Below are 20,498 nucleotides of genomic sequence, written 5' to 3'. Positions count from 1 at the left end.
GAAAATGGCATTTGAGTTAAGAAAATTGGAACTGATGAACCAGAACAATAATAACAATAGGGATTCTGAGGTGGGCCAATTGTCTAAAACTGACCTGAAGAAATTCCCTGTATACCACAAGGGAGATTGCCCTGAGGTGTTCTTTTCCCTCGTGGAAAGAGCGTTTGTGGACTTCTCAGTGAGGGAAACTGAGAAGATGACCATTATGCGATCTTTAATCAGTGGCAGCCTGGCAGAAGTCTATGCAGAGATGCCAGAGGAGCTGTTGAAAGATTTCGCAGAGTTTAAAAAACTGGTGTTTGCCAGACATGGGATAAATGCGGAACAGCTGAGGCAAAGATTCAGGTCACTCACCAAGAAACCAGAGCAGACTTTTACCCAAGTGGGGGCCCAACTGGTGAGGCTGCTAGAGAAATGGCTATCTCAGGAGGGAACAGAGACCTTCCAGCAGCTCAAAGACCTGATAGCGCTGGAACAGTTTTATTCAGTCCTGCATGGGGAACTGAAGTTCCAGGTGAGGGAAAGGAAACCTAGATCTGTGGCAGAAGCGGCCGAGATCACAGATTTAATTTCCCAAATAAGAAAGCCCTTAGGTGAGGGGAAATCTGTAGGTAAACCCAAAGAAACCTACAGCAAGTACTCTCAGGGACCAGGGAGAAACCAGCAAGGGGGAGGGACCCATGGTGAAGGGAAGCCCTCAGACACGAAACCAAGACCTCAGATTTTGGAGGGAAAACCAAAACAAGATGAGAAAGACTCAAAATACAGCAGAAAATGTTATTTCTGTCAAGGAAAGGGCCATCTAATCTCAGAGTGTGAGAAATTAAAGCAGCTAAAAGGAAATATGCCTCATGATTTGAGTGGAACCAAGCCAAAAGCTGTGTTCTGTGTCCAGAAAGAGCAAAGCTCCTTGCCACTGAGGGAGCCTGTTGCCATGGCTACTCAATCTGGAACAGTTACATCTGCTGATCAGGCTGAGGAAAATGGTCCTCTTGTGGAGGTCAAGCGCTGCTTGCTAGTGAGAACAGATTCGCAGTTGTTTGAAACCGCAGGGGTGGACGTAGGAATACTTGACCATCAGTATAGGGGGCTGAGGGATACTTGTTCCCAGGTGACCCTGTGCCATCCAGATATTATTCCTAGGGAGTATATAATCCCGAATGAGAGCATGAAGGTGGCAGGGATTGAGGGACAGGTGATCTCGCCAGTAGCTGAGGTACCTGTGAACTTTCAAGGCTGGAGGGGAGTTTGGCGGCTAGCGATTTCATCGACTCTGCCAGCAGCCGTGCTCGTGGGAAATGACCTGGCTGAACATGTGAAACGGGTGCTAGTGATTACACGCTCACAAGCCACCACGGGGACAGTTCAGGGGGGTACTGATGAGCCCGAGACGGAAGCAGGTGGGGGGAGTTCAGAAGCTGTGGTGGAAAACTTAACCACGGACAGCAGATTTGGCCAAGAGCAAAAGGCAGACGCCACTCTCCAAAAGTGTTTTGAACAGGTGACAGACGCCCAGCTAACACCTGAAACCCCAGTGAGATTTCGAGAGAAAAAGGGAATTTTATATAGAAAAACCCTGAGGAATATCTCAAAAGGGGGAGATGGGATCAGAAGTCAGCTAGTGGTACCTGAAAAGTATCGCCCCATGATCTTACAGAGGGGGCACTCTGACATGTTTGCTGCGCACTTAGGGGTGAACAAAACACAGCAGAGAATTACACAGAATTTTTACTGGCCTGAAATAGGGAAGCAGATCAAGGAGTTCTGTAAACAATGTGATGTGTGTCAGAGGCAGGGGAATAACCGTGACAGGACCAAAGCAAAGTTGTGCCCTTTGCCTGTGATTGACACTCCGTTCAAATGTATAGGGGTGGATATAGTGGGACCTTTGCCCAAGGCCACAAAGAGGGGGAACAGGTTCATTCTCACCATTGTGGACCATGCCACAAGGTACCCTGAAGCCATTCCCTTGACTAACATTGAAACTAACACAGTGGCAGATGCCTTGGTGGGGTATATGTCCAGGATGGGATTTGCCTCAGAAATAATCACAGATTTGGGCGCATCGTTTACATCGAAGCTCATGAAACGGTTATGGCAAATCTGTGGAATTAAACACAAGGAAACCACTGCCTATCACCCTGAAAGTAATGGGTTAACGGAGAAGTTCAATGGGACTCTAATGCGCATGATTAGGGCTTACTTGGCAGAGAATCCAAACAATTGGGACCAGAAGCTGCAATCCCTTTTGTTTGCTTATCGATCAGTGCCACAAGCCAGTACCGGGTTCAGTCCGTTTGAACTTTTGTTTGGGAGAAGGGTGAAAGGGCCACTTGATTTGATCAAACAAAATTGGGAGCAGATCACCCAGGATGACCCACAAGATGTTGTGACATGTATAGACTCTTTAAGGAATGACCTAAAGAGAAACCTAGAGCTAGCAGCAGAGACCCTGCAAGCTCAAAAGGTCAGAAAGAAAGCTTGGGATGACCAGGAAGGCAGGGAGAGGCACTTTGACCCAGGGGAGGAAGTGCTTTGGCCTAGGCCCTGCAAAGAAAACAAACTGCAGCTGGGTAGCCCAGAAATAAAATATTTGGGTCACATAGTAGGGGGAGGAGTGATCAAACCCCTAGAGGCCAAGATAGAAGCAGTTCGTGATTGGCCCAGACCCAACACCAAGAAAAAAGTCAAATCATTTCTTGGGTTGGTGGGCTACTACAGAAAGTTCATCCCGAGGTTTAGCGAGATTGCGGCTCCGCTGACCGATTTGACGCGGAAGAAGACTGATGACCGCATCCCGTGGACCAGCGACTGTGAGGAGGCGTTCCAGAGGTTGAAGGAGGCCCTCATCAACTATCCAGTGCTGCGTGCTCCAGACTTCGACCGGGAGTTCATCATCTACACCGATGCGTCTAACAGCGGGGTAGGAGCAGTTCTTTGCCAGGAGGATGAAAATGGTGACCAGCATCCAGTGTCCTACCTGAGTAGGAAACTCCAGAAAGGTGAGAGACATTTGGCAACCGTGGAAAAGGAGTGCCTGGCCATAGTCTACGCGATCCAGAAGGCCAAGCCTTACATCTGGGGAAGACATTTTGTTCTGTGCACTGACCATTCACCACTGCAATGGTTAAAGACAATGAAAACCCACAATAGTAAACTTATGAGGTGGGCTTTAAACCTGCAAGACTATGACTTTGAAGTGAAGGTGGTCAGAGGGTCAGTGAACTGTGTTGCTGACGCCTTGTCAAGAAGACCTGAAGAATGAAGACAGCGAAAGAAACATGGACTATGTATATATTTTGGTGACCAAAGGTTAAATGTACTTGTTTATTAAACATGCTTGGTTTGTATGAATAAAGGTAACTTGATGTATTGTAAATAGTAAATGTTTAAATGCCTAATTGATATGTTTATCCTAGAGTAAGTATGGTAGTGTATGTTAATGTATAAATGTTTTTGTATGTTTTGGATCCAGGTTGTTTTTTGGAGAAAAGCACCTTAGCTTTCCCCCTACAAAACAACTTATAAAGAGGGGAGGTGTTACATACAGCACTGATGTTACCTGTCTGTCATGGGTTTGGAGGGAAAGTTCCATCCTATGGGGAGTGGAAGGCGGGACATCAGGAGGAGGGGCTGTACTGTATATATATGTGGAGTTTGTGTGGAGAGGAGGAGAGCTGGAGGAGAAGCTGAGAGAAGAAGCTGGTGTGGGAGTCTGTGTGTCAGACAGGGTACTACTGTGTGTCAGTCAGTACCAACCTGATAGGTTCAGGTGTCTGTATGGGTAGCCAGAACTGATAGGTTCAGGGTCTGTGCTTTATTGAAAGGTGTTCTGTGTGAACCAAACTGGTGTATGTATGATTGAGACTAAGCCACGTTACTGTATCTTATTCACTTGATCATTTTATTTTCCCTGTGTGTTATTTAAATAAACCTTATTCCTTTATTTGTTAAAAATCCATTCCTGGTCTGTGTGACTTCTTACAGGGAATGGTTGGTGGCAGCTTAGTGAAACTGTGGCATATCCCAGTAGGTCTGGGTTTGTCACACTCATCACCCACTGTATTGCCATCTTGTCCGTGATTGTTAAGCCGGCGTACCATACCGTGACACAGTATGTGAGGATGCTTTCTATGGTTGACCGGTAGAAGGATGTCGTTGGGCGCTGTGCCACCTGGTTTTTCTGTAAGACTTTTAGGAAATGGAGTCTCTGTTGGGCCTTCCTGACCACCTGGGACGTATTGTTTTTCCAGGTGAGGTCCTGGCTCCTAGGAATTTGAAGGAGGAAACCCTCTCCACCCTGCCCCCTTTGATATTAGAGTGGGGCTGGTTCCTGTCTCTGTTTCCGGAAGTCCAACACCATCTCCTTAGTCTTGCTGGCATTTAGGTGCAGGTTGTTTTCTGAGCACCACGTAGTTAGCTTCTGGATTTCTTTCCTGTACGCTGTTTCATCCCCACCTGTGATAAGGCCCAGCACGGTGGTATCGTCTGCAAATTTTATAATCATGTTCATATAGGAGTAATGAATATAGAGCTCTGTAGAAAATTATTTGAGACAACATGAGATGACAAATCCTTGACAAAATAAAATTCTGCTTCATGTAGATAATATACAAACATTATCCCTTTTAGATGGTTTCAACCAGCAGGTGTCTCTCTTCTAGCAGAAATCTGAATTAAGTTGACCTTGTCACTCGCTTTCTGTCATGTTTCAACTTAAGATTCAGCAATAAACTAGAACATCACTCATATATTTTTTCGAAGTTCTGCAGATGTGTGGACGAAAGGATATATGTCTCGTTAACTACAAGGTTAAATCATCAAGAATCTCCATCATTTGAAGTCAGAATGTTGTATTTCACTCACTTCTATTTACATTGTATTTTTCCAGGCTTCCTTTCTCCTTGAATGATGATGAAGAAAACAATCAGTTCATCTTGGATCTTTCAGTTTACAGGTCCAGTTGGGTTTTGTTTTGTTTTGTTTTGTCTTCCCGCAATCTTACTGTACCTACTTTTGGAGAATGCACAATGTTACAAGCTGTCTTTATTGGGTTTTTCTTTGCAAGTTCTCTAGGCATGGTGATTGATATGAAAGTGGTGACAGGAAGTGATCCAAATGAAATTGTACTGTTTTATGTATCCCCTAATGGGATAAAATAGCCAGATTTCTATGTTCCTTTCATGGATATAGGGTGCTGCTCACCAGCATGGACAGGGGCAGTAAGAATCTGACTGCTCAAGTGGGGCGTTTGCATGTGAGAAAGAGCAATAGGAAGTTAATGAATGAAAGAAAAGCAGAAGAGAGGGGGTGGAGGTTTCAGATGGCAGCTTGATTTTCAAAAGAAAAAGCTAATATTAGAAAAATCTTGTGAGTCTCCAGTGTGGTTCTGGCTGTAAATATCTTAACTGTCCACCACCATAATACATTTTTATGTATTCTCCAAGGGGCCTCAGAACTCTTTGTTGTCAGAAGCATTAGTGTAGTTAAAATGCAAAGAGCATCTGCTGTGTTTCCTGGGGGTTTTAGAGCTCCTGAATGTAAAAGTCTTTAAAAAAACACACACACACAAATCAACGATTTTCTTTGTAACTTCGAGCACTAGAATGTTATACAGCATATTGCAAATAGGCTTTTGAATTAACATACGTTCATGGATTCGGTATCCTGCCTTTTCATATGACTCACTCTGGGATGGGAGAGAGAACCAGTAAACTAAATTCTCTCTCTCTCTCTCTCTTCATTCCAAAGGCATCTGGACACTTCCCTACTTGATGTTGATGTACAGCCTACTTATGTCCGAGTAACTGTCAAGGGAAAGGTTGGTCCATTTTGGGTATTGTTGTGAAGAGTTTAAAAAAAAAACTCATGTGACTCCCTCACCATTTCAGCACCGATATGCTGGGCAGCTATAAGAAGCGCAGTAACCCTACAGTTAGCTCTGCAAGTAGCCGCTAAAACATACAAATCACAAATGCTTCATTTTGTCATTCCGAAGTTTTGTCACTGCATAACCCCCCAGCCCCCCCAAAAAAGTTTTTATAGTATATTTAACCCTGGAAAAAGACCTCACCCATAAGCCATTTTTCCCCCTGCAAAAACTCATTTTACCTGAGATATCTGAAGATAAGCATTTTTGAGAAAATAATTAATCCAAGCTGCTCTTTACAGTGAACAAAGAAAGTTCAACATGTTTTGTCTTAATCCTTCTCGACTGTGTGTTTTCTTCATTTATATTTATTTATTTATTCTATTTATATTCCGCCTATCTGGTCATTGCGACCACTCTAGGCGGCTTACAACATAAAATACGAGAATAAATATAAAAAAGGAATTATTACACTAAATAGGCAATTCTTCAAGATGGAGAACACACGAAAATAAACCACAAGAGAAAAAGAAAGGGAGAGAATCAGAAATTAACTGGAGGGAAGGCCTGCCTAAACATCCACATTTTTAATTGGTTTTTGAAAATACCCAGCGAGGGAGCCGCATGAATCTCCAGAGGCAGATTGTTCCAGAGGCAAGGAGCCACCACTGAGAAGGCCCGGTTTCTTGTTTTTTCCTTCCAGGCCTCCCTCGGCATCAGGCTCCTCAGCCTCATCTCCTGACTCGCTCGAGTGACACGGCTAGAGCTTGGTGGGAATAGGCGCTCCACCAAGTATCGAGGCCCTAAACCGTTTAGGGCTTTGTACGTAAGCATCAAGACTTTGAAGTCAACGCGGAACCGAATGGGCAGCCAATGCAGCACGGCCAAAATAGGAGAAATATGGCGGTATTTTCTCACTCCACTAAGGAGTCTGGACGTGGCATTCTGCACCACTTGGAGTTTCCGCGTCAACTTCAAAGGTAGTCCCACGTAGAGCGCATTACAGTGGTCTAATCTCAAGATTACGAGCACATGAACCAAGGTAGTGAGTGCCCCTGTATCGAGATAGGGTTGCAGCCGGGCTATCCTTCAAAGATGGAAAAAGGCGGTACAGATCACTGACGCCACCTGAGTCTCCATGGTGAGCACTGGGTCCAGATGGATCCCCAGGCTGCGAACCCTACTCTTTGCGGCAAGGGTCACCCCCCCCAAACAAGACAGATTCACCCAAGCCGCCGATAGTGGGCGCACCCACCCTCAGAACCTCCGTCTTGTCTGGGTTCAATTGGTTTTTAATGTGCCGGTGCTGTTCCGTTAAGCTAAAAATTTAGAAACTCTATTTGTGATTATTCCACTAAATGCAGATGTTGAACATTCTTCCTATCTAAAATAGCTTGGGATAATTGTTTTCATTTAGCTGATAGCGTAACTTAAGCACCATATCATGACATTCTTTAAAAATGCCCCACTGTCAATGACAACACTGAAAGAATGCCTATGTATGATAAGCTATCTGCCTGTCTTTTTGTCATTTGAGACGTATGTGTGTGCACACCCACACAATATACTTATAGTATAAGTGAATGCCATTCAAGATGAAAATCACCCATTGTGATTGGTATTAATATCTACTGCCAGAAAGCTTCAAGTCACTAAATTCGTTGCATCAAATACATGCTATTAATATTACTGCACATTTTCTATGTAGGTCACAAATATTTTATTCTTCTAGTTTTATACTTCATATCTCCATAAGCCCATAGCAATGAATTGTATGATTTTGAACTACCTGAAAATTAAATGTTGATTGCTCATCTTTGTGTGTTTGGGGGTGTGTGTATTTTCAGACATTTCAGCTTGTTCTTCCTGCAGAAGTGAAGCCAGATAATAGCAGCGCTAAAAGATCTCAAACAACTGGACATTTGGTTATCACCTTGCCGAAGGTAAGCCCAGAGATTCAGCAGAGATGCTGACAGGCACTTTCAACTTTGATCTGCTTGTCTGTGCTTTCTTTTTCTATCACCCATGCATTTTATCCCTTTGAACATTCCAAATCTCAGAAAGCACCACACAGAAACTTCTTACTGGATGGCCACCAAGACTTGGAAGAATATATGAACAATAATATGCTTAAAAGAACAGTCATGGGATTTGGATTGTAAGTTTATGGCATCCTTCTTTCTGGAAAAACTGCCTTTTCAGTAGCACCTCGAGAGCTCTCAGCCCACACTTCTGTGCCTGGCATCAGATTCCACCAGGTTTTCAAAGCTCTCCTACCTGGGCTTAGTTCCTATTTTTGACATATAGGTAAAGGTAAAGGTTCCCCATGACATTTAGTGCAGTCATGTCTGACTCTAGGGCACGGTGCTCATCCCCATCTCTAAGCCATAGAGCTAGCGTAGACAGTTTCCGTGGTCACATGGCCAGCGCTACTAGACACGGCATGCCATCACCTTCCCACCCTGGTGGTACTTATTTCTCTACTCCCATTTTTACATGCTTTCAAACAGCTAGGTTGGCAGGAGCTGGGACAAGCGACGGGAGCTCACTCCGTTGCGTAGATTCGATCTTATAACTGCTGGTCTTCTAACCTTGCACCACAGAGGCTTCTGCAGTTTAACCTGCAGCGCCACCATGTCTCATGTCATATATGGAAGAAAAATAATGGAAACTGATATGGCTAATTCACAAAATTAGAGACCTTTGGGTAGTGTGGGCGACATATAAATTAATTAAATAAATAAAAAAAATACTGGTTGCATATTGGTCGTACAACTACCATTCAAACTACCTCATTAGTTGGCTAGTCATCTTAGTCTATGATTCCCCATCTACTCCCCATCTACTTTCTTATTTTCCCATCAAGCCATAATTTTACTGCTCATAAATCAAGAAACTAGTTTTTCTCCTCCACCCCAATCATAACCTAATTCTCTGTTAATGGAAGCTAATGCTGACAGTGTGTGCTCCTTCCCTGCATTTTTCAATTTTTTTTCTTTTTTTTGAAAGGAAGTCTCAAATCTATGTGACCAGTCTCCTTCATGTTCATCCCTTCTGTCTTACCTCGTTAGGCCTCTAATTAATTCATATTGTGCATCTGTAATGATTACAGGTTGATTGAATCCACATGACGGAGTAAGTTCCTGTTGCTTGTCCCAGCTCCCGCCAACCTAGCAGTTCGAAAGCATGTAAATTCAAGTAGATAAATAGGTACCACCTGGTGGGAAGATAACAGCATTCTGTGTCTAGTCACGCTAGCCACGTGACCATGGACACCGTCTTTGGACAAACTCTAGCTCTACGGCTTGGAAACAGGCATGAGCACCATGCCTTAGAGACAGCCAGCGTTTGTCCGTAGACAGTTTCTGTGGTCACGTGGCCAGCACAACTAAACACGGAATGCCATATTTATCTACTCACATTTACATGCTTTCGAACCACTAGGTTGGCAGGAGCTGGGACAAGCGATGGGAGCTCACTCCATTGCGTGGATTTGATCTTACGACTGCTGGTCTTCTGACCTCGAAGCACAGAGGCTTCTGAGGTTTCACCCGCAGCGCCACCACGTCCCTCTGTGTGCATAGAACTATTGTGCATAGTTCATTTCTAAAAACTCTTGTCTATCTTTCCACCATGGGAAGCTTCAAGGCAGTGCTGTCAAGAGGCTGCATAACTACAAGAAAACATGTAAGATGCATTTCCCCAACCTGGTGCCTTCCAAAAGTGGCTGGACCATACCAGAGCTCCTGTCCTTCTCAGCCCACCTGGCTATCCTGCATGGGAATGAGGAGCGTGGGCAGCAGCACATATCTGGAGGTTACTAGGTTGGGAATGCAGCGTAGGATCTGATGTGTACTAAGTGCCTGAAGGGTCTGAATCATGAGTGCTGAAAAGGAGTCGTGGAGTGCAGGAGAAATGCCTAAACTGCACTGATCCAGATATGCTTCATTTGAGGATTCTTAAACCAGCGTACGGCTCATATCCATATTTCTGCAGGAGTCCTTGTTCCATCTTTTCAGAGCTTTCAGCATTTCTCTTTTCTATATTTTCAAAAAGAGCCATTTCTTGTCTTTCTTGTAACCTTGTGGTAAGTAAAGATTATGCAGAGAATTAATTTCCGAATCAAGTAAATGAAAGCATTTCAAGTTCTCAGATACACTCTTATTGAGTATGAAAATTAATGTCCTTCCTTGTCCCCAAGCAAGTCACAAGGACACTGAAAAGTTACAGACAAGCAGAACTGGACCTTTTCTTCTTGGTTCAGCATATGATGAAATGCCATTTTCTTTATTTCAAAACCAGTGTGATGTTTGGGTTCCCAAAGGCATCTTGTTGGCCCTGTGTGGAGAATGAAAGTTTTAAGGGTCAGATCACACTTCTGCACTATTAAAGAGCAGGCCAGGTAGGTGGGGCTCATCAGCCATGGAAGGCAGCCCCATCTAGGAGAAGGAAAACTCCAGTTTCAAACCTCCACTGCCTAGTGGCTATATCCACTGATGGAAAAGGCTTCAGGAGTTAACCTAGAGGCAAAATCCAGAGCTGGAGTCCCAGAGGCAGCATGTGTCGTTCTGCCAACTCCTGCGACGTTACTGGAACCAGTTGTATTGGCTCTTGCCTTTCCATTGGACCATTTCAGTGATGTGGAGAGGGGGGATCTGCTGCTTGAGTAACAGCCTATCCTCCATATTACTTTACCCGGGCTTCATGCTCTGGAGAGGACACTCCTCGATTCAGAGCATGTTACCATAGTCTCTCGAGACTGAAGGATGCCTATGTATGGAGAATGAAAGCTGGACCAGAGTAGACTTTGGCATGCTCCACAAAGGCTCTACTTTTCTTACTTTAAAATTGTCTTCGCAAGTGGCCATGAAACACTCTCTTGTTCTTAGGAATGATTCAGCATAGCTTTAAATTCTAACCTGGTCGAAACCACTTCTCAACAAGTCTGAAGATGATTCTGATAGAAAAAGGCATTTTAAAACTCACACATTCAGTTGGTACATGCAGATCCTTAAACGTAAGTTGACTTCAGCATTTTAAAAAGTGTGTAACAATTTTATCCAAGAAAGGGGATCAGAAGCAGGTAGTAAATCTGGACTGCGCTACTTTGAGAAAATGCAAGTAGCACCATAGACCTCCACCCCAATTTTGTGCTGATGCTCAGTTGATTGAATAGACAATAATAAAATAAGAATATATAGAATATTATATTAAAAATAATAAAATAATAACAAATAATATAAGTACAGTATGTTTTAAACAAATTGTTTCTGTGTGCGTGTGTGTGTGAAAATCTTTATTCCTTTTTTTTTTTTGAATGACGGATTCTCAATGTGGTTTGCAATTGATTGCATTTTGAAAGCAATTCAGATTTTCAATTTTACAGTTGAAAGCCGAGTACAATACATCACCCACACCCTCGCATCTCAGCAACTTGCAGTTCTTTGGTGAATGAATGAAACAGAGTAGTGTGTGGAAAAATCACTTGGGGGTGGGTGGGTGGGTGGGGTTATAAGTCCCCTGAGTCTAATTACTTAGGTTGCTGGCTGATGGTTCCTGGGAGTTGTAGTTCAAGAAGAAGCAGAAAGAAACCCACAGCTATTCCAGGTTCTGGACTGGAGTAGAGTCAGCATTCTGAGTTCCAGAGCACTGGAAACTGCATAATATGCAAATTCCTGTTGGCTATTTATACTGGCGTAAGTGCAGTCATGCAAATCACAGCGGCAAATAGGTCTAGATTTATTGTGGCGCCGTATGGAAAAAGCCAAAATTCAATCTTAATCATGTGTGCAATACATCCAAGGTGGAATGCTTCCAGATCTTACTAACTTCAACAGGAAGAGAAAATAGGTAGGTCTTAGATATCTTTTGATTTCTTTGTATTGTACCCTGTACCAGGTGTGTCCAGGGCATCCTGCCATTTCAAAGTGAAGGCCTTTCCCAATTAGAGCATTGACTTCCCTATTTCCCATTTAGTTGAGAGGATGCAAAATATTATTTGGAATTTATTATTTTGGTGTCCAAAGATGGCATTCAGTGTAAGCCATGATAGTATCCAATCTCTGCTGGCAGAGAAATAACAAGAAGAAATGAGTCATATATAGTAAATACCACTACACATGGTATACGTTTTGTTGTAGGTGTATGTCTTTATTTGCTTCATTCAGAAGGTCTTCCAGATCTTTATTTCTAAATTTTCAGAGAATATAACTAACTATTGAGCTGAGTTTAGCCCACAAATTTTGCTTCATAATTCAAGTATTGTGTGCATTTAATATTGAAATATTAAATGAACACATTGTTTATGAAGCATTTAGCTCAGCGGTTCAGGGATCTAGCTGTGGAGTCAGAGGTTGGGAGTTCAATTCTCCACTGTGCCTCCTTGACAAAGGCTTGATAATCCATAGGGGCCCTTCCAGCTCTGCAGTCCTAAGATAGTAATGATGATTTTGTGTTTCAATTTTTTTCCTGTCCTGCAGAAAATCACAGTAAAACCAGTGCTTTATTTTTTTTTCCCTCCCAGGCTAAAGAAATTATTGTGGCTAACCAAAAAGCATCCACTCCTGAGAAACCCTCTGACACCAATAAACTGCGAAGAAATTTACGAAGGTAACTGCTGTGATTTTTCTTTTTATGCAGCATCTCGGTACTCTTTGGCTTTGAAATAAGTTATTTATTTCCCCCACCTTGTTGCTTAGTGAATAGACAGTTGTACTGAAAAGCGAAAATTATAATGCTGAGTTGGATGAACAAAAGCTTTATGTGGAGGCAGTTTACTAATGGCTTGTCCTGGGCATCTATAAACATTTTCCACTTCAGTGGCAAGGCTGGGAAAACTTTACTACTTGCAGATTAAATTCTTTTGATTGTCAGCCTCTTCTTCAGAGTTATGGATTAAAACTCAAATTCCTCATCGAGAAAACCCTCTCCACGAAGGGATCTTTTCTTAGTGCCAGAACAACGTAGGAAAGAAAGAAGTCATCACTTTCAGTTGTCTAGCCTAGGCTTTCTTTAAAGGGCTGATCGGACTCAAATTTTCCAACATGTATTATTGATCAAGGATATGAGACAGGCTGGGCTCCCAGCAGAGTTGAGGAGGTTTTGATTTCTGTCATGCATATTCTGAATAAAAGCAGTATTTCACTGGTTGGACTAGAAGAGCTTGCCACTAGGTTATGCGTCAGCATCAGAGGTTTTCTGTTTGATATTTGATTTCCTATAGGTAGAGCAGTGTCTTTTTTTTTTTAAATCCCTCTTTTGAGGAAAAAGGTTCTACTTCAACTGGTTTATCACAGAACTTTGTGTGTTACTGAAGTTTCTCTCCACACCCTATTGATGAACTCAGTCTGGGGTTCGGACCAAGCCATTGTGTTCCCACACAGACTATTTCCCTGATATATTGTTGTTGTTTAGTCATTAAGTCGTGTCCGACTCTTCGTGACCCCATGAACCAGAGCACACCAGGCCCTCCTATCTTCCACTGCCTCCTGGAGTTGGGTCAAATTCATGTTGGTCGCTTCGATGACACTGTCCAACCATCTCATCCTCTGTCGTCCCCTTCTCCTCTTGCCTTCACACATTCCCAACATCAGGGTCTTTTCCAGGAAGTTTTCTCTTCTCATGAGATGGCCAAAGTATTGGCGCCTCAGCTTCAGGATCTGTCCTTCCAGGGAGCACTCAGGGTTCAGTTCCTTCAAAATAGATAGGTTTGTTCTCCTTGCATTCCAGGGGACTCTCAAGAGTCTCCTCCTCTACTAATCTGCACCTTGCAAGCAAAGTTTATAAATTGGTGGCTGTCTGCCTTTCATGGAAGTCATTCCTTACCAATGTTGCGGCATATTTCTGGGATTGAAATGGCTTTTCCGTTTAGCTAATTCCACCTTTTTATGTTCTTGTGACCATTCTAATTTAATGGCAATAACCTCATTGGAGGTAGGGATGAATGAAAGTGACGGTAATGCACTTAAGAGGTATTACAACTCTGCATAAATGATGAGAACCACAGAGCGCTAACACTTCATAAAGAGCACCATTGAAATAAAAGGGTAGATTTAATGAGAGGCTGTTATGGCTCCCAAACCAGAGTGGATAAAAATAAATGATTTATTGGTCAGGATGATAAATCAGAATCAGGTTTTTTTGAATTTTATATCACATTTTTTTAAAAATAAAATTAAATCTTTTTTAAAAAAGAATCTTACTGTTAAAATGCATTTTGTTTTCCTTTAAAAAAAAAAAAGGAAAAAGCCAGGCATTATGGTACTTTTGATGTAAAATCTATTATAGCTCAAAAACCTCATCACGGAATGTTATGTTCTGTACTGTCAAGTCAAGTGACTTATAGTAACTCAAATAAAGCTTCAAAGCTAAGGGAGACATTTCAAGAATGGGGTTACCAGGTCTACCCCTGCCCAGTGAGTTTCCATGGCCAAGTGGGGAATTTAAACCCAAGTCTCTTGAGTCATAGTCTACTTTCTACTAAAAACCACACTGTGGAAATCTCAAAGACTAGAGAAGGAAGCATGCCAGCATGTGGCAAATGACAGCCAATGTGTAGCCTGTGCTCCACCCAGTTGGGCCAGTGCTTGCTGCCTGTAGGGATGCGTGTCCCCTAGGGCAAGGTCTCCCTTGCTCTGCCCCACCGAGTGGAGCTGAGACAAGCAGGCCGCTGGGCCTGTTCATTTTTGGAACACTCCCAGAGCTAGACCCACTATGAGGACAGGGAGGCATCCACTCCACCTGCGAGCCCCATGAGGGCTGGCCCATAGAGTCTCTCCAGATGCACCTCATGGACTAGGAATTATAAATTCAAATGTAGGCAACGTATCTAAATAAGGTGCAGCAGTTCTTGGATTGTGGCCTCTGTTTTCCTTGGGGTTCATTATAGATGATTTTATTTATTTATTTATTTATTTATTTATTTGTTTGTTTGTTTGTTTATTTATTTATTTATTTATTTATTTATTTATTTATTTATTTATTTATTTATTTATTTATTTATTTATTTATTTATTTATTTATTGAGCTTATATGCCACCCAGTTAGACATAATCTACTCTGGGCGGCTCACGAACACGTAATAAAAACAATTAATATAAAGTAACGGTTTCTTGCATTAACACAAAACAGAATAGATAAAGAAAGGGAGAGAATTACATATAGTCTGGAGGGAAGGCCTGTCTATAAAACCAGGTCTTGAGTTAGTTTTTGAAAATGCCCAGCGAGGGGGCCAGACGAATCTCGGGGTGGGATCGTGTTCCAAAGCCTGGGAGCCACTGCTGAGAAGGCCCAGTGTCTTGTTTTTTCTTTCCGGGCCTCCCTCGGTGTTAGGCTCCTCAGTCGCCCCTCCTGTTTAGATTGGGTGATACGAGTAGATCTAGGTGGGAGGAGGCGTTCCACCAAGTATTGAGGTCCTAAACCGTTTAGGGCTTTGTATGTGATCATTAAGACTCTGAAATCAACGCGGAATTGAATGGGCAGCCAATGCAATGTGGCCAGAGTGGGAATAATATGTTGATGTTTCTTCACCTCACTAAGGAGACTGGCCGCTGCATTCTGCACCATCTGTAGTTTCCGCATTAATATCAAACGTATCCTTTAGTTCTTGGTCTAGTACAGGGGTCTCCAAACTTTTCACACAGAGGGTCACATAATATCTTTTTGGTATTTTTGAGGGCCGAAGGAATGCTCCCGCATGCATGCATGCACTCCCATCCACCTGCACTCATGCCCACATGCATGCACTCCTGCCTACCTGCATGCCCACATGTATGCACTGGCTGGATAAAAAGGTGAGGTGAGCCAGAAGTGGCTCTCAGGCCATACTTTGGAGACCCTTGGTCTAGTAGATGTAATCCAACAAATGTACAGTTTTTGAATTCAGTTTGTTTCTCTTGAAATATCTACTTGTTAACAGCAGTATGTGGAGATGGGAAGTAATAGACCTGATCAGCCCTATCCTCCAACTCTGAATGAAGTTTTTTTCTGTGTAGACAAAGGGAAACCATTACCTGTCTCTCTGAAAGTGCACAATTTTACACACTAGAAATGTCAGTGAATAGCTGTTTATTAGAGGTAAGTCAACCTGGGCAAAGAAACTGTGAAATTGTGAAAATGTGCATTGAGGTATAATAAGCAGGAGAAAACTGGTGAGAAGGAACGTTTGTATAATTAAGCTGAACTTTTCAAAGTAGTGATATAAATCAGTTCCCCCAAACCAAGATTCCATAAACATGGAGGATGACACCATGGAAGGATTATTAAATTAGAACTCTAGGAACTGGAGTAGCATACTGTAGCATTTACAGCACAAGTCCAGCTGAGGCTTGGTTTCAGTTCCCTGCATCTCCAGTTAAATGCTCTGTGCCAAAGGCTCTAAAGCAGTGTTCCTCAACCTTGGGCCTCCAGATGTTCTTGGACTACAACTCCCAGAAGCCTTCAACACCACCTCTGCTGGCCAGGGTTTCTGGGAGTTGAAGTCCAAGAACATCTGGAGGCCCAAGGTTGGGGACCACTGCCCTAAAGAACTGGTCAAAATCCTTGGCAAGTTAACCCTATGACCTGACTTAATACATCCACATACTGTGATATTTCTGATTAATATGTGCAGATAGGGAAATTTAGACAATTTAGACCCAAGAAAGTTGGCTCATTCCAAATTTTGTGCAGAAGGAAAGCTATACAGATAGCATAGACCAGCAGAAAGATGCATAATTGAGTGCTAGAAGAGAAAATGACTAAACTGAAGCTGTCATACTTTGGCCATATTGTGAAGTGACTCCACCCACTGGAGAAGATAATAATGGTAGGAAAAGGTGAAAAGCAGGAGAAAAGAAAGACATGACATGAGAGGGATTGACTTGGGAGCCATGGCTTTAGGCTTTCAAGAGGTAAGCAGGGTTGATAATGACAGGACCTCTTGGAGGCCATTAATTTATGGAGTCCCCCTAAGCCAGAAGTAATTTGGTGGTACATAAAAACAACAAACATGCATAATAAAAGAAGCCAAATTAGTATTTCAGCTTTCTTGGATTCATATAGGGTTAGAATTGGCTGACTTCCACCTTGGCTGGGATCGTTTTGTTGATTTCTTTAGAAAGAAGTTGGCAGCCTTTAGATGCTGCCCTTAATACCTAGCGCACTAAGAGCAAAAGGACTTTCAAAGCTTCCAGGCCCTTGATGTATAACATCTTAGAAGTGCTGATATGAAAATACCAGCTTGTTCCAGGGGACTGCTCTGGCCATTCAGTGAGGCAGAAAATACAAGTGAGAGGTTCATAGCAGAAACAGGTTTCAATGGCGTCTGATTTTGTAATTATAATCTGTTAGCCTAACAGTTTTGTGTGGTGGGCATTTTTGGTAGACTTGCTGCAACAGCAGTTAAACCGCAGTGCTTTTTGTGTGTCCAACTTTCTTGGAGCGTAAGGATGGGATAAATATGCTTTAGCAGGCAGCATATTTCTCTAGTGAGATTGGTGTACATTTTTAGCACCGGCTGACATCATCTTCACATGACAGCAGATATTATAGAAGTGCCTAATATTCTGAATTTCACAGCATCATAAAAGCTGCCAGTAGTTCTTTTGAGGGAAAACAAGTCAGGACCCAGTTCTGAATGATGGCTGGCAATCAATTTCTGGGGTGTTTTTTCTTCTTTCCCTTTGTTAAGGGTCCCTATCTATCACATTTCCAGGATTATGTATGATACACAGTACAAGGGAACAGCAGAGAGAAATATATTGGAGTGAGCTTTACAATTCGGTCTAACAAAGTGAACCCCCAGTTCTGTTTCCCTGAGTGAGACATTAAATGATTTGGAAAGTAACATCACTTTCAGTGTCTTTGTCACTATAGTCTCTTGGTGACACTTACTGATGATGAACTAAAGATCCCTAATGAGTCATGCAAGGAGAACATTTGAATGATGTCTTTGTTTTGTTTGTCTTGCCATTGTGAAGTTCTTGGACTTCCGTTCTATAATGTCTATGCTTGCAAAAAGGAAGAATTAAATGTACAAAGACAGCAAACCTCTGTCCATGTGTCACTTGCACCTCTAAGATAGTGGCTGAAATCCTATTGCCTTAGCATAGCCTATTGCACTAGAGCAAGCCCATTGCATCAATAGGGATTCGGTGAATCACATCTTCTGTAAGTTCCATTGATTCAAATAGGACTACTGTAGTTGTGGACTCACTTTAGTGTACTATGCTGCAACTAGAATAGGCCTATTTGAATCAGTGTTGGGTTGGACTGATTCAAATAGACCTACTCTAGTTGGACAAGAGGCAAGTAGTCACAGACAGAATGTTGATAAAAAACAGGGAAAAGCAAGGGGATCTGTACTGCTGTTCTGTGTATGACATTGTTCTCACTAAGGGGCTAAGCTTGGAGCAAGAGTTATATGGAACCAATCAGACTCCTGTTGATTTCTTTGGATGGTTTAGATGGGCTACAGAACTGTAGTATCAATTCTACAGCACAAAAAAGATCTGGTGAGGCCTGCAAAATATCTCAGTGATGCACGGAGCAAGGCAAGCAAGTTCCTGATTAAGTCAATTGGCACCTTAGTGCAGTGTTGTGGTTAAAAAGAAGGAAGAACACAGACAAAAGAATGTACTGTACATAAAACCAATATCAATAAAACCAGGAAGAAACAGTAACATCAAACAGCAAATTAAGCAGCAACACTTAACAGCTCTTGCCAAGTAGATAATTAATAATTACATGTCGCCAATTCAGTTCTGACTTGTGAATACCCTTCTCTCCATTTTCTAGATATGCTCAAAAGTGGTTTCCCACTCCCTTCTTCTTGGGGTGCCCTGGGACTGTGCAGCTTGCCCAAGGCCACCCAGGCTGGCTGTTCTCCTCGAATGCCAGCTTGTCTCACTAAGGAACCAAACTCCTACCTCTGGAGCCTGACACCTAACTTGTGAGTTACCCATTGACTAAACTGCTGTTGCTTAGCATAATAAGTCACAACTGGAGTAGGCCCATTTGAATCAATGGAACATACTGTATACAGAACTTGACACACCATGTTGCCACTGATTGATCTAGTTGTGATTTACTGTGCTTAGCAACATGATTGCAGCCAGTGTCTGCTTATCAGCCAGGACAGAAACTTCCTGGTAAGAAAGCAGTACTATCACATTAGCTCTCTTATGGAAGTGTAGGGTGGGATAACATGAAATATTAAATTCTCTGTGAAATATGGAATTTATTAATTATTTGAATTTATATCCCTCACCATCTGGCAACCAGGCCACTCTGGGCGGCTAACACCAGTATAAGGAGAGAGAAAAATTAAAAACACGATAAAAATAAATTAATACATAACAAATCAGAAATTAAAACAGATGGCAGTAATGTGGTGGAAAGGGTGATGGAGAGGATAGCAAAAAGAATGGTAAAATGGGAGGGCGAGATCCTAGTGCTCCAGGAAAGCCTGGCAGAAAAGCAAGGTCTTCAATGCTGTTTTGAACCCGTCCAGCGAGGGTGCCAGATGAATCTCAGCCGGCAGGTTGTTCCATAGGCGGGGGGCCACCGCCAATAAGGCCCGGTTTCTTGTTCTTTCCCTCCGGGCCTCCTTTGGGGTCAAGGCCCTCAACCGCCCTGCCTGTGAGGAACGGGTATTTTGGACAGATCTGGCTGGGAGCAGGCATTTTGATCAAGTATCTTTGGAAACTAAGTTCTAGTTTGTCACTCTATCCACAACACCACACTGGATACTTCAATATAATTAACCACAGAAATGCTTCACCACATAATTGATGGAGTAGAAATTTAATAACATCCGAAGGCCCTCTGAAACAATTCCACCTTACTTTCCTCCTGGATCTTCAAGGATGGCGTACTTCACAGGATTGAGGAAGAGAATTTCAAAGCACAGCATCAGCAACACAGGAAGCTCTTTCCTGCCACACTCAAGCTAAACAGATTAACACCTTTAAAAGGGTTGTTCTGGTTTACATCAATTGGCGGAATAGTCTTGGAAGTCCTTTTGAACAGAAATATCTTTTGCTTCCTTTTCTACTGGGGCATATCAGTCATGTAGTCATTACCTGTCCATTGTTTTTATGTTGCAGAAATCAGAGTACAGAGAAGTTGGAAGTGGATCCTACCAAGTATTCGTTTCCAGATGTTACGAACATTGTCCAGAAAACGGAACAGATCTCACAAGGGCCTTTAATGTTGCAGCGTCACCATGTTGCAGATGCCAAAAATGTATCTGCGGGCTTTGATGATGATCCAGAGGTTCCACCTTTAATTTAAAAGATTTATAAGGCAGTTGTTTACTTAAGGTTAAGAGCAATGTAGAGCTTTTAAAATTTCTTGACTCTTATCCAGCGGCCTTAATTTTTGAAATAAAAATTATTTGACATGTTTTCTGTAAATGTGGCCACAGTAATTGTTGCTGGGGTTCTTTAATGTCACCTACTCAAGACTGGTGTCCTGCTCACCTAAACATCATATCTGCTCTGAATTATATAGGTTGTGTTACACACATCATGCTTTGTCAAGGTTCTTCCATCACCCGTGGAGACAGTGTGAATTGTTTTCAGGGTCCTCTCACACATACTGAAAATTGACTTCAGATGCATGGCGAAGCTTGTTCAAGAGAACTGAGGTG

General features: G+C 42.5%; 1 protein-coding gene across 1 annotated transcript in view; it reads left to right on the top strand.

Annotated features, from left to right (window-relative positions):
* The window catches only part of DNAAF11 (dynein axonemal assembly factor 11), a 37,446-nt gene extending 17,184 nt beyond the window's left edge, over positions 1–20,262 (top strand). The window contains exons 8-12 of the mRNA XM_072999350.2: positions 4,892–4,957; positions 5,752–5,821; positions 7,717–7,812; positions 12,393–12,478; positions 19,954–20,262. Of these exons, the coding sequence (XP_072855451.2) occupies positions 4,892–4,957; positions 5,752–5,821; positions 7,717–7,812; positions 12,393–12,478; positions 19,954–20,140 (505 nt within the window). The 3' untranslated portion in view covers positions 20,141–20,262. The remainder of the gene's footprint in view (positions 1–4,891; positions 4,958–5,751; positions 5,822–7,716; positions 7,813–12,392; positions 12,479–19,953) is intronic.
* Positions 20,263–20,498: the final 236 nt, after the last annotated feature.

The sequence above is a fragment of the Pogona vitticeps genome, chromosome 4, assembly GCF_051106095.1.
Source record: "Pogona vitticeps strain Pit_001003342236 chromosome 4, PviZW2.1, whole genome shotgun sequence".
NCBI lineage: Eukaryota > Metazoa > Chordata > Lepidosauria > Squamata > Agamidae > Pogona > Pogona vitticeps.
Note: the sequence above shows the minus strand (reverse complement) of the source record. Positions and strands in the feature narration are given on the sequence as shown.